The sequence below is a fragment of the Oryx dammah genome, unplaced genomic scaffold (genome assembly GCF_014754425.2).
Source record: "Oryx dammah isolate SB20612 unplaced genomic scaffold, SCBI_Odam_1.1 HiC_scaffold_21, whole genome shotgun sequence".
In the NCBI taxonomy this organism is placed as follows: Eukaryota; Metazoa; Chordata; class Mammalia; order Artiodactyla; family Bovidae; genus Oryx; species Oryx dammah.
This window is the reverse complement of record NW_024070205.1, coordinates 53,447,733-53,460,061: the sequence shown is the minus strand read 5'-3', so window position 1 is coordinate 53,460,061 and position 12,329 is coordinate 53,447,733. Positions and strand designations below refer to the sequence as shown.

Sequence of the window (12,329 nt, the reverse complement as noted above, 5' to 3'; positions counted from 1 at the left end):
GACTTTATTTTGGGGGGCTCCAAAATCACTGCAGATGGTGATTGCAGCCATGAAATTAAAAGACGCTTACTCCTTGGAAGAAAAGTTATGACCAACCTAGATAGCATATTCAAAAGCAGAAACATTACTTTGCCGACTAAGGTCCGTCTAGTCAAGGCTATGGTTTTTCCTGTGGTCATGTATGGATGTGAGAGTTGGACTGTGAAGAAGGCTGAGTGCTGAAGAATTGATGCTTTTGAACTGTGGTGTTGGAGAAGACTCTTGAGAGTCCCTTCGACTGCAAGGAGATCTAACCAGTCCATTCTGAAGGAAATCAGTCTTGAATATTCATTGGAAGGACTGATGCTGAAGCTGAAGCTCCAATTCTTTGGCCATCTGATGAGAAGAACTGACTCATTGGAAACGACCCTGACGCTGGGAAAGATTGAAGGCAGGAGGAGAAAGGGGCGATAGAGGATGAGATGGTTGGATGGCATCACCAACTTGATGGACATGAGCTTGAGCAAGCTCTGGGAGTTGGTGATAGACAAGGAAGCCCTGCGTGCTGCAGTCCATGGGGTCACAGAGTCGGACACGACTGAGTGACTGAACTGAAAATAAAGACATGTTGTCAACTTCAGGATGGGATTTTTTTTTATTCCAAATATATTCCAAATGCTTGATCCAGCCTGATTGCTAAGAGTGATATTGGCAATAAAGTAAGTAAAAACACAAGTAGCCTCTGATTTAGGCTACCCTGTTTCCATGATTTAATAATGATAGAAGGCAAAGGTTTTAGAAAACAGATCAGATGTAAGTAAACATTCATGGAGCCCTGCCACATCTCCAGGCACTGTGGATTATAGAGACGCAGAAGAGAGTCAGTCCCATGGTGCATATAGGCAGGGCGCCCAGGGTTATCAGATCCACTTCCGCCCCCACTTACTGCCCACTGCTTGGAGAGCAAGGAGCCGTGTCAATTCCCTACCCATCACAACCACTGGGTTTGATTATATCCCCACTGTTCAGCTGTGCTAACTGAGGTCATGCGGCCACAGGCAGACCATGAAGACCCAGGTCTCCCTGCAGGGCTCTTTGCACTCCAGCTGTGAACTCCATACTGCTGGTGGCAGACCCAGAGAAAGAGGAGAACGGCCCTCAGGGAGGAGCATTTCCCGAGTGCTGAGGGTGGAGGATTCAGGGGCGGGGGTTGGGGGAGGGGAGAGAAGAGGGCAGGGCCAATGAGTCAGAAGAGCAGGGGTGACCTGGGGTGGGGAGAGCGCAGTGTGGCCAGACCTGATGCCTGCCGGCCCACTGCCGCCTCCTTTCGGAGAAATGTTTTGGGGGAAGGCCTGCAGTCACAAGAGCAAGCCCATGACCCAGGCTAAACCAGCCATAGAGTCCCTCACCCCTCAGACTGAAAGACCCCAAGGAGTGGGCAAAGAACCCAACCACCAGACCAGAGACTTCTTCTGAGATTAAACCAAAGCTGGTTCATGATCGTACCAAGTTGACATCTGGAACTCTAGATGTCTCTTCCGCTGCTTGGAGCCTGCCTGGCATGGGAGAGGGTGGAGCTGACTCACAGAGACCAGCGGAGAGGTGACAGCAGAGAGAGCTCCAGGAACATACAGATCCCTGGACCCAGCCTTCCCCAGGCCAGCGCTGCCCTTTCCTTCCCATGGTCCGGTGGGAGGAGCCGACAACTTCTTTTTCCTTAAGTTGACTAAGTTGGACTTCTGAAGCCAGTGACAAAGGAGTTCTGGCCAGTGGATGGTCATGACATATTGCATCAGGTGAATGAAGCCAGAAACATGAACTTCATGGTGGGACAGGATCTATTTCTGTGGCCCCAGAGGGACACACATGGGTCAACAAGAGAGAGACAGACAGTGCGGGGACAAACAGCAGAGGGACCAGAGAGGTGCCTGCACTTCCCCGGGTGATGCACCAACCATGAGCCTTCGCCGGAAATGGGCACCACAGGCGTGCCCATAGGGAATCCCACACTTAACAACTTACTCGCTCATGACACGGTGAGGCCCCCAGACCCCCTCATACTGGAGGGACACCGCGTGTGTGGCCCTTGCTACATCTGGTGAGTGTGGGCTCTGCCAGGAAGATGGAGCATGGAAAGGCTGAGGCTGAAGGGGACCCCTTCTTAGTGCACCAAGGTGATGAGTGCCAGGCCTGAGGATGCAGGGAAGGCTATTGTCTAAGAGGCTGTTTCATCACCAGACCCCCAGTTAATATGTGTAAAAGCAAACCACCGTGTTCTCTGGCAGAGACTGTCACCCAACAAAATGCATAGGACACTGTGAGTAATTATCTGGAGCAACCAAACCTTTAGCACTGCAGACTTCCCAATCCTTCATCCTATAATGATGTCTCCAAAGAAAGTTAGCTCCTGGACTGCACATGAGCACAGACTGGTGAGAGCCAAGGACTCTCACAGGGTGAGGACTCACATGAAGCTCTCACAAGAACTAGATTATATATGCTGCTGCTGCTAAGTCGCTTCAGTCGTGTCCAACTCTGTGACACCCCATAGATGGCAGCCCACCAGGCTCCTCTGTCCCTGGGATTCTCCAGGCAAAAATACTGGAGTGGGTTGCCATTTCCTTCTCCAGTGCATGAAAGTGAAAGTGAAGTCGCTCAGTCATGTCCAACTCTTCTCGACCCCATGGACTGCAGCCTACCAGGCTCCTCCATCCATGGGATTTGCCAGGCAAGAGTACTGGAGTGGGGTGCCATTTCTTACCCCACATAGCATGAGGTACAGCCAAAACATAAAAATGAAAAAAAAAAAAGAACAAAGCCCTTCATATACTGTCTTGGAAAGATCTCCAAGATATTTTATTAAGTGAAATAATGACAAATAATGGCAAGGTGCCAAACAGTATTTCCTGAATGCTATCTTCAAGGCAAAAAAGAGACACATATTAGACTACGTTTTAAGATTTTCTTGAATTTGTATAAAGAAATACTGGATGGAATTTAAAAAGGTTGCAGGGAAACAGTAGAATAGATGGAAATATATGGGAAGCCAAATTTTCACCGTGGACCTTTCAGTTGTCATTTTTGAACAGTGTGTACTAAAAATAAAAGTAAAACAACAGTGACACAAAGCAGTGTAAAGGACATCATTTTCATTATATAGATAAACTGTAAAAAAGTAACAATAATATTTAAAATCTGCATTAGACCCCACTGCACTGTGTTGGACTCTGTCAAGCCTGCAAGGCACTGGGAAAGTATTAATCCCTGTCACTCCCTGACAGGTGCCACGTAACACCACCTCTTAATCTCTCCACCCACTGTTAAAGCTGCCAGGCCCAAGTCTCATAGGCTACAGTCTCATAGACTGCTGCCATTCAGCCCCTGGCATTCACCCTGGGGCCAAGTTGCAGGCCCAGTGCCCAGGTACCCACTTCGATGCTTGTTGCAGCTCCATCTGGTCCACAGGTCCTCTGGCCCCATACCAAGCACCCTTCAGGAAATTGGACTCAACAAGCCTTTCCGCTCTGTTCATTAAAATCCACCAAGGCAGCTCTGGGCTAACCCAGGGCGGCCTCCACAGCATCGCCCCAGCTCTTTGATGTGAGTTGGATTCGGGGAGTCAGGTTCATTTCCTGCTCCTCCAGCCGCCGGCTTCAGCAGCAGCACACACTCACCATGGTAACGCTCTGGTCTCTTTTGGGAAATTCGCTTTCCTCTGAGCTTAAAACTATTCAAAGGAGGATCTCTCCAAGTCAATCAATTAAAAGACATTTACTAAGTACCTTTTCCAAAGTCAACCCTTCTACAGCAAGAAGTTGTTAAAAGCATAAATGTGAAGTTGTGTTTCCCTGAGATGCATGCTATATTAGGTTAAACATTTCGCTTGAAGTAAAAAGGCACAGCACACTTACCGGAACAAGAAGAGGTCAGAACACAACCCTTCTGGGAGCCCTCACCTCACTCAAAGGCTGGGGACACAGAGGCCGTGGCTTTCAGGGACTCGGGCACATGACTATGTGGTACCCGAATGGTTCTCACTGCTTTGTACTCACGCTCCATGAGCTCTGGCTAAGGGGATATTTGCTATACTCATTAAAGGAGAGAACATTGGAAGCATTTAAAATGAATGCCGGTAATCTTCAAAATCATAAAGGTTTCCAGCAGGCTGAAGAGAACAGGTTTGCGGTGCAAGGAGAAAAAAGACAGAAGGGAAATCTCCAGAAAGATAAAGGGCGGTGGGGACACATGGATGCCGAGATTTTGTTTGTTTGGCTGACTTTGAAGCAAGCAGGATTTGTTTCCTCCTGTCTTCTTTTCCAGTTCTATATCCTGCAGCTGTCACCAGCTGGCCGTTTGGAAAGCTGGTGAATTCAATTCAGAGCCATGTTGTCCCTAAAATGTTACTGTTATCCAACTCAATGCAGAAACCATGAGTTCCTGGGATCAGGAGGGCTTATGAGATCAACAATGCTAATCTGCTATCAAACAGAACCTTGGTTTCCAACACTTAAGGCTAGAACTTACAAAAAAATGAAAATGAAGTCGCTCAGTCGTGTCCAACTCTTTGAGACCCCATGGACTGTAGCCTACCTCGATCCACCGTCCATGGGATTTTCCAGGCAAGAGTACTGGAGTGGGTTGCCATTTCCTTCTCCAGAGAATCTTCCCAACCCAGGGATCGAACCTGGGTCTCCCACATTGTAGGCAGACGCTTTACCATCTGAGCCACCAGGGAAGAACTTACAAAACAAAATACATTAATCCTCTAACTTAACTGTGCCTGATTTGGAGGGAATATGAAAGATTGGGAAGGGGAGGGTCTTAATCCCATGATTCCTGGCCTAGGATAGAAAACTTGGCTACAAAGCCAGGATTTTTGCTTTCTTACTCATGATAAGAGCATCTATTGTGACGGCAGGTGGCGCTAGTGGTGAAGAATCTGCCTGCAATGCAGAAGACCTAAGGGACATGGGTTCCATCCCTGGGTCGAGAAGATCCCCAGGGGAGGAAATGGCAACCCACTCCAGTGTTCTTACCTGGAGACTCTCACAGACAGAGGAGCCTGGCAGGCTATGGTCCAAGGGGTCACAAAGAGTCTGACGTGACTGAAGAAACTTAGCACGCTTAGTTGTATACATGTGGCCACTCCACAGGTCGAATCATGTCCACTTACTGGAAACTATTATCAAAACACAGCACAGGGACTCCCCTGCTGGTTCAGTGGCTAAGACTTCATACTCCCAATGCAGGAGGCCCATGTCTGATACCTGGTCAGGAAACTAGATCCCACATGTTGCAACTAAGAGTTTGCATGCCACAACTGAAGATGCAGCATGCTGCAACTAAAACCTGAAGCAGTCAAATAAACAAATATTTAAAAAAGAACACAGCCAGCACAGTTATCTGCTGCTGCTGCTACTGCTGCTAAGTCACTTCAGTCGTGTCCGACTCTGTGCAACCCCATAGACGGCAGCCCACCAGGCTCCCCCGTCCCTGGGATTCTCCAAGCAAGAACACTGGAGTAGGTTGCCATTGCCCTTCTCCAAGCACAGTTATCTACCATATGCCTATAATCCTAGCTTGTGACTCTAGCATTAAAAAGGGTTAAATAAGCATATGGAAAATCTCTTGGTTAAAAGGAACCAAAAGGAGTTCCAGTATTCCCTGGAGAATGGGAGCCAGAGTGAAGAGTGCAGCCTCAAAGATCCATACAGGTGAGGGACAGACCTAATGTAAACGGTCAAGTCTAACAGCGTAATCTGATGTTACTCATCACACACACACACCTGCCCTCTCCCAAAACAAATAGGACTCTCCCCAGTGACTCACCCAGGGCACCCTGACAGATGTCTGTGCGCGTGGCTCCACCAACGATAAACTGAGGGCTGGGGCACAATTCCTGGAAACAATCGGGGACAAAACACAAGTCACAAAGATGCCCAGTGATGGTGGCACCAAGGGTGAAGGAGCTTGATCGTCATAAAATTCATGGAAGAAACCCAAGGGACCATCTATTGCATGTACCTCATTTTATCACTGAGGATTCTGAAGCCCAGAGAAGGCAGGAGAGCTGCCCACAGTCACACAGCCAGGGGTGGCAAAGCAGGAGCTGGAGCCCACAGCTCCCCCGGTGAGCAAGCTTCTTATCACTATGCAGTGTGGGTGTGTGGGTGTGAAGGCGGGGGAGGCAGGAGAAAGGCAAAGGCTAAGATAATGACGGGATGAAATGTGATCTCATCGTTTGGACAACACCCCTACTTTTAGGGAGAGGATGAGGCTAATGTTTAGCACTCTAAGAAAATGCTCTGCACCCTACGGACACTCATTAAACACCTGCCTCAGTGATGAGGACCCGGTGTGCTGATGGAAACACGGGGGCTTCAGGAAGTGTCTGTCCAGAGAGGAGAACTCAACCTCACTCCCACATCTGACCTGCACTCCGTCGCCCCCCTGCTCATCTGTCTCGGAGTGGCACTTGTCACGGGCAAGTTCATGGCCCTAGAGCTCTATTAGGGCACAAGAAGGCATCCTGTAGGCCTTCTTTCTTTCTGGTTTACCCAGCAAGGATGTACTCAATGCCTGTTCTATACATGGTACTAGTTGCACCATACCGGGCAGGGGAAAGATGGGAGCATGGTGACACAGAGGGAAAGAATACATGTGGTTCTTGGCCTCCAAGTGCTTTCAGCCTACGTGGGAAACCAAGATAGACATCCGTGGTAAAAATCAGAGGAAAGGGACTTCCCTGGCGGGCCAGTGGTTAGGACTCTGTGCTTCCACTGTAGGGGGCTCGGGTTGGATCCCTGGCTGGGGAACTAAGATCCCACAGGCCACGCAACATGGCCAAAAAAAAAATAATAATAAATAAAAATTTTCTTTAAAAAAAAAAATCAGAGGAAAAGCCTAGTGCCTAACACTGGAATGTAGACCACAGAAAACAAAAGGAGAAAAGGGAGAAATGCCCACGAGGGATTATGCCTGAAAAGACTTATTAGATGGGAGATGATACACGTGAGAAAAGCAGAATCTAGGACAGGCTACGGGCTTCCCAGGTGGCGCTAGTGTAAAGAATCTGCCTGCAACACAGGAGATGTAAGAGACAAAGGTTCAGTCCCTGGGGTGGAAGGTCCCCTGGAGGAGGGCATGGCAACCCACTGCAGCATTCTTGCCTGGAGAATCCCACGGACAGAGGACCCTAGCAGGCTACAGTCCACTGTGTTGCAAAGAGCTGGACATGACTGAAGTGACTTAGCAGATGTGAGGACTGGTTCCCAAAGGAGAGGCGGGTCTGCCTCACCACCAGGCATACTCTTAGGGGAAAAGGGTGGGAACCTCAAGGGACAAAAAAGAAGCCAGCCCAGTTTTGCTACATCAGGGACTGTCTGACCACAGAGAATGGGAAATATTTCCATCTTACTCCATGAGTGACAGTGTGCTAAGTTACTTCAATCATGTCCGACTATTTGTGACCCCATGGACTGTAGCCTGCCAGCCTCCTCTGTCCATGGGATTCTCCAGGCAAGCATACTGGAATGGGTTGCCATGCCCTCCTCCAGGGGATCTTCCAACCCAGGGATTGAACCCTAGCCTCTTATGTCTCCCGCATTGGCAAGCAGGTTCTTTACCACTAGCACCACCTGGGAAGCCCATCTTACTCCATAGAGATTAAAAAAAAAAAAAATGGTGGATCAAAAAGGAAAGGGGAAGCAAGAGAATGATGGGCTGAAAGCAGACAGAGAGAGTGGGTATGCAGCTATGAGCTGGGATTCTGAGTTTCCGGGACCATGCGGGGTGGAGGCTTCTGAGTGGCAGCCCTAACACCCTTGTATAAAGCTCCTGCCTAAATGAGCAGAGATAGCACCTTTGGGCTGGCTTTTTTTTCTTCCAAATATTAAAAAAAAAAAATCACTAACTTGTTTTTTATTTAAATAGTGTGTGCCCATGGGTTAAAAAAAAAAAAAGTAACAGCAAATAATGCTATAAAAACAAAAAAATTCCTTTCACTCTCGATTCCTTGCTGTTAACATTTCTTGTATACCCTTCCAGAAACTCTTCTGATGTAAAATCATATTTACATATATATCGCTTCCCTGGTGGCTTAGGTGGTAAAGACTCTACCTGCAATGCAGGAGACCCAGATTCAATCCCTGGATTGGGAAGATCCTCTGGAGAAGAGAATGGCTACCCACTCCAGTATTCTTGCCTGGAGAATCCCATGGACAGGGGAGCCTGGTGGGCTACAGTCCATGGCATCACAAAGAGTCAGACATGACTGAGTGACTAACACCTTACATATATACATTTTCTATCTTGTATATCTTTGCTCAGCACATATAGAGGTTTATCATTTCACTGTAAGTCCCATGAATTATTTAGCCAGCCTTCCAATGATGGAACTTAGTTCTGCTTGTTTGTTTCAACCTCTAGTGGCAACTTTTTGTTTTTTTTAATTTGTCTGCACCAGGTCTTAGTTGCAGCATGAAGGATCTAGTTCCCTGACCAGGGGTTAAACCAGGGGCCGGTGCATTGGGAGCACAGAGTCTTAACCACTGGATCACCAACTCTCCCTCTAGCGGCAATCTACAGACAGAAGTGGCATGAGCCAAACTAGGGGTTCTAAAAGTGGGCAGCAGCAAATTCTAATCCCAGGTGATCAAGAAGATCCCAGAGTCCAGACATCCTCTCTTGGTGGGCAGAAGGTAGAGATTTAAAATTTTAATTAATAAAAATGGAGAGACAAGAAGAAATGTTGAATGTGGTTTGTTTTGTTTTTTTAAAAAAGGAAGGGCTGAGAACACACTGAACAGAGGTTTGGCAGAATCTCTCTGCTTAAAAACCTTCTTTAAACAGTCTGCAGCTCCTCATCTCTCATCCATCTGTCAGTCTCCTGAAGCCTGGCTCCAATCTCCCAGGGCTCCAAGAAACTCCTCTCACCTGAGTCACCAGCACTCACAGAATGAGCTTCGCTCTCCTCCATCTCATTGCTCTTTACACTTGATACTGTTGCCTGTTTCCACCTTCTGAAACCCTTCTCTCTTGGCGTCTGTATCCTCACTTGCTCTTGACTTTCTCACCCCTCTACTCCTTGTCAAGTCTCCTTCAAGAGTTCCTCTGTTCTGTTCATCTTCAGGACCAGGGAACCCCTGAGCTGGGTCCTCAGTCCTGGGCATGACCGCATCTCACGGAGCAATAACATGCCTGAAGCCTTCTCCCTGGGTGACGCCATCCAGACCTGTGGCTTCAGTTACTAACAATAGAATATGCTGATGTTCCCAAATCACTCCCCCAAGTTGTACATTCAATTACCCACGTCACACTGTCTATATGGTAGAAGCACACTAGACTCATACCTAATAGGTCTACCAAGCTCAGCTAAAATGGTAAGTTTGGCTTGGAAAACAGAGTGGTTTGCAAAGGCTAGAGACAACAGGAAGCGTTATAACCAGAGCGGTGCTAAGGGGTTCCTGTGTGTGCCTGCTAAGTCACTTTAGTCGTGTCCAACTCTTTACACCTCTACGGGTCGTAGCCTGCCAGGTTCCTCTGACCATGGGATTCTCCTAGCAAGAATATTGGAGTGGGTTGCCATGCCCTCCTGCAGGGAATTTTCCCAACCCAGGGATCGAATACACGTTTTCTTGTGGTTCCTGCATTGGCAGGTGGGTTCTTTACCACTAGAGCCACCTGGGAAGCCCAAGAGGGTTCCTAGGCGATGGAATGCTCATTTGATTACGTTATTCATTAGCATAACTAAAATGTACACCACCACCCCCCAAGAGAAAACAACCAAGAAATTCCCTGACTTACGTGTTGTATGACTCTCTCAGGGGCCACAGAATGTCCTCAGCCTTGCAAGGAGATCACATCTTACCATTATGCCTGAAGAATATTCCCGAAGTCTTCTCTCCATTACTAATTTTCTATCAGAACTCAGATCAGATCAGAGATACAAAGTAACCTGGCCGTCAAAGATGTTTAAAAGAGGCAAGCCCTGCAGAGAGGCAGGCTCCCAATTCCCTACATTTAGGACACTGTATTTTCTTCCTTAAAAACAAACATGTCTTTTTAGCAATAACGTTTACGATTTCTCAAAACACACCACAAACTCAATTACTCAAGCCTCATATCAGCCTCTGATGAACAGTCACAAGAGAAACACCGGGATCACTAAGAAATTCAAGGTAGGAAGTGATTTAAATCACACTCTCAGTGACTTGATGACTTGGAAATGCTGCTCCCTAGGATATTAGTCAGAGAAGGCAATGGCACCCCACTCCAGTACTCTTGCCTAGAAAATCCCATGGACGGAGGAGACAGGTGGGCTGCAGTCCATGGGGTCGCTAAGAGTCGGACACGACTGAGCGACTTCATTTTCACTTTTCACCTTCCTGCATTGGAGAAGGAAATGGCAACCCACTCCAGTGTTCTTGCCTAGAGAATCCCAGGGACGGGGGAGCCTGGTGGGCTGCCATCTATGGGGTCGCACAGAGTCGGCCACGACTGAAGCGACTTAGCAGCAGCAGCAGCAGCAGGATAGTCCATGTCTGAGAGTCTATGTTTGGCATCTCAGGAGCCTTGGCTGTGCACTTCCGGGAAACCCAATGATGCTGTCATATTCATCAGCAGCAGCATTGGTTATGCCCACGGGACTCAGCCCAGCACTCCTGTCCCTCTAGGGTCTGGCCCCATTTGACGTTTCCAGGCTTGCCCTCTGCTTCCCACGGTGCTCTCTCTCCTCTGACTACGGCCACGGCCGTCCTCTGAACAAGCTCTGAATGCACATCCACGGCCCTGTGCCTCTCCTCACACCATGCCTTCTCAGTCTTGATCACAACCCTCTTCTTTCACCAGCATCCTCTCCACTTCAGATGTCTTCAGTAATTAACCAGCCCCAATCCCACAGTCAATTTAACTGTTTCTGCCCCTGAACTCCTGTACATTGTGTCCATATTTATATTTCACTCTCTGGATGTTTTATCTTACGATAATAGCTAGAGACAGCTCATAGAATCGAGCATCTATTACATTCCAGGCACTGGGCTAAATTCATCCTCTCATTCAAACTTCACAATAACCCAATGCGGTAAGTCATATTATTATTCTTTTTTTTTTGGCCAAATTGCATGGCATGTGGGATGCAGAATCTTAGCTTCCTAAGGACTGAACCCACATCCCTTGCAGTGGAAGCACAGAGTCTTAACCACGGGACTGCCAGAAAAGTCCCACGTTATTCCCATTTTATAGATGAGGAAACTGAGTCCTGGGGAGGTCCGTAACTTAGCCACACAGCTCATAAACGGCAGAGAGGGAACCAGAATCCTGATCCACCTGTCACCCAAATCCAAGCTTTTGGCCATTCTGCTGCTGGTCCACTATCTGACTGTCCCCCCAGCTAGCAAAACCTCACAAAGGCTCCACGCTAGCATCTGTACATGACCAGCACTCAATAAATCAAGGCTGAGTTGAAAGTTCTCAAATTCATTCACCTAAGCGGCACGCAGAGTGGAAGCCCACCCTGAGGCCTCGTCCCCTCATCCTTATCAGAACCTCCCAAAGGTCAACCCAGCAGGTTTCTCTTAACTGAAGTTGGCTGTTCCATGAGTCCTTACCATGCAGCTGACATTGTCTCACTTCTCTCTCTCTCTGTATTTCTCCTTAGGATCAATAAACTGCTTAATTACAGAAAGAAAAAAAAAAAGGACAGAGAAGAAAACCATTGATTGGGCTGAACTGGGGCCTGCACACACTGAGCATCCCTCAAACCACAGAGGCCAGGCTGGGCATCAACCCAGGGCCATGGGGAAGCTGGGAAATGAAAGCTGCTTCTAGGAGTACCCCTCGCTCTCACAGGCAGTCATATTGTCTGTGACAGGACTGTGGTCCATGTCCAACACTAGTAGCGGAAGTGTTGTCTTAGGATCATAAATAGCCAAAAGTTTCTCCTGAGAACCCAAGCTTGACCATGAGATCGTCCGTGTGTACAAACTTGTCCTCCAGCCCTTCAAGAGCCCAACCAAACCTCTCACTCAGGGCTTAAAATAGGCAGAAACACCCAGTGGAGGCAGGATGTCAAATTTTATGATTTTGGAAACATCCAAGTATCAAGTTTTATGTATAATTGAGAGGAGGAAAAACAAATATCCATATAAATTTAGCCCATCTCATCGCCTTTCTCCCAAAAGGAAGTAAAAATTAACATCTTTGTGGGAACAAGGGTTCTAAGAGCCACACCCGGGCATCTGGCTTCAGGTGCCTAAAACCAGGAGGTAAAGAGCCATCCTCAAAAGCAGCAAGTAAAACAAAAAATAGACAACTCAACGGAAAACTGGGCACTTGAACAGGCATTTCTGCAA

The 12,329-nt window shown here is 47.8% G+C and overlaps 1 protein-coding gene across 1 annotated transcript in view; it reads right to left on the bottom strand.

Moving 5' to 3' along the window:
- Window positions 1–12,329, bottom strand: part of CAPN8 (calpain 8) — a 70,630-nt gene that overhangs the window by 54,266 nt on the left and 4,035 nt on the right. Inside the window, exon 2 of the mRNA XM_040263704.1 lies at window positions 5,809–5,878. Coding sequence (XP_040119638.1) covers window positions 5,809–5,878 — 70 coding nt within the window. The remainder of the gene's footprint in view (window positions 1–5,808; window positions 5,879–12,329) is intronic.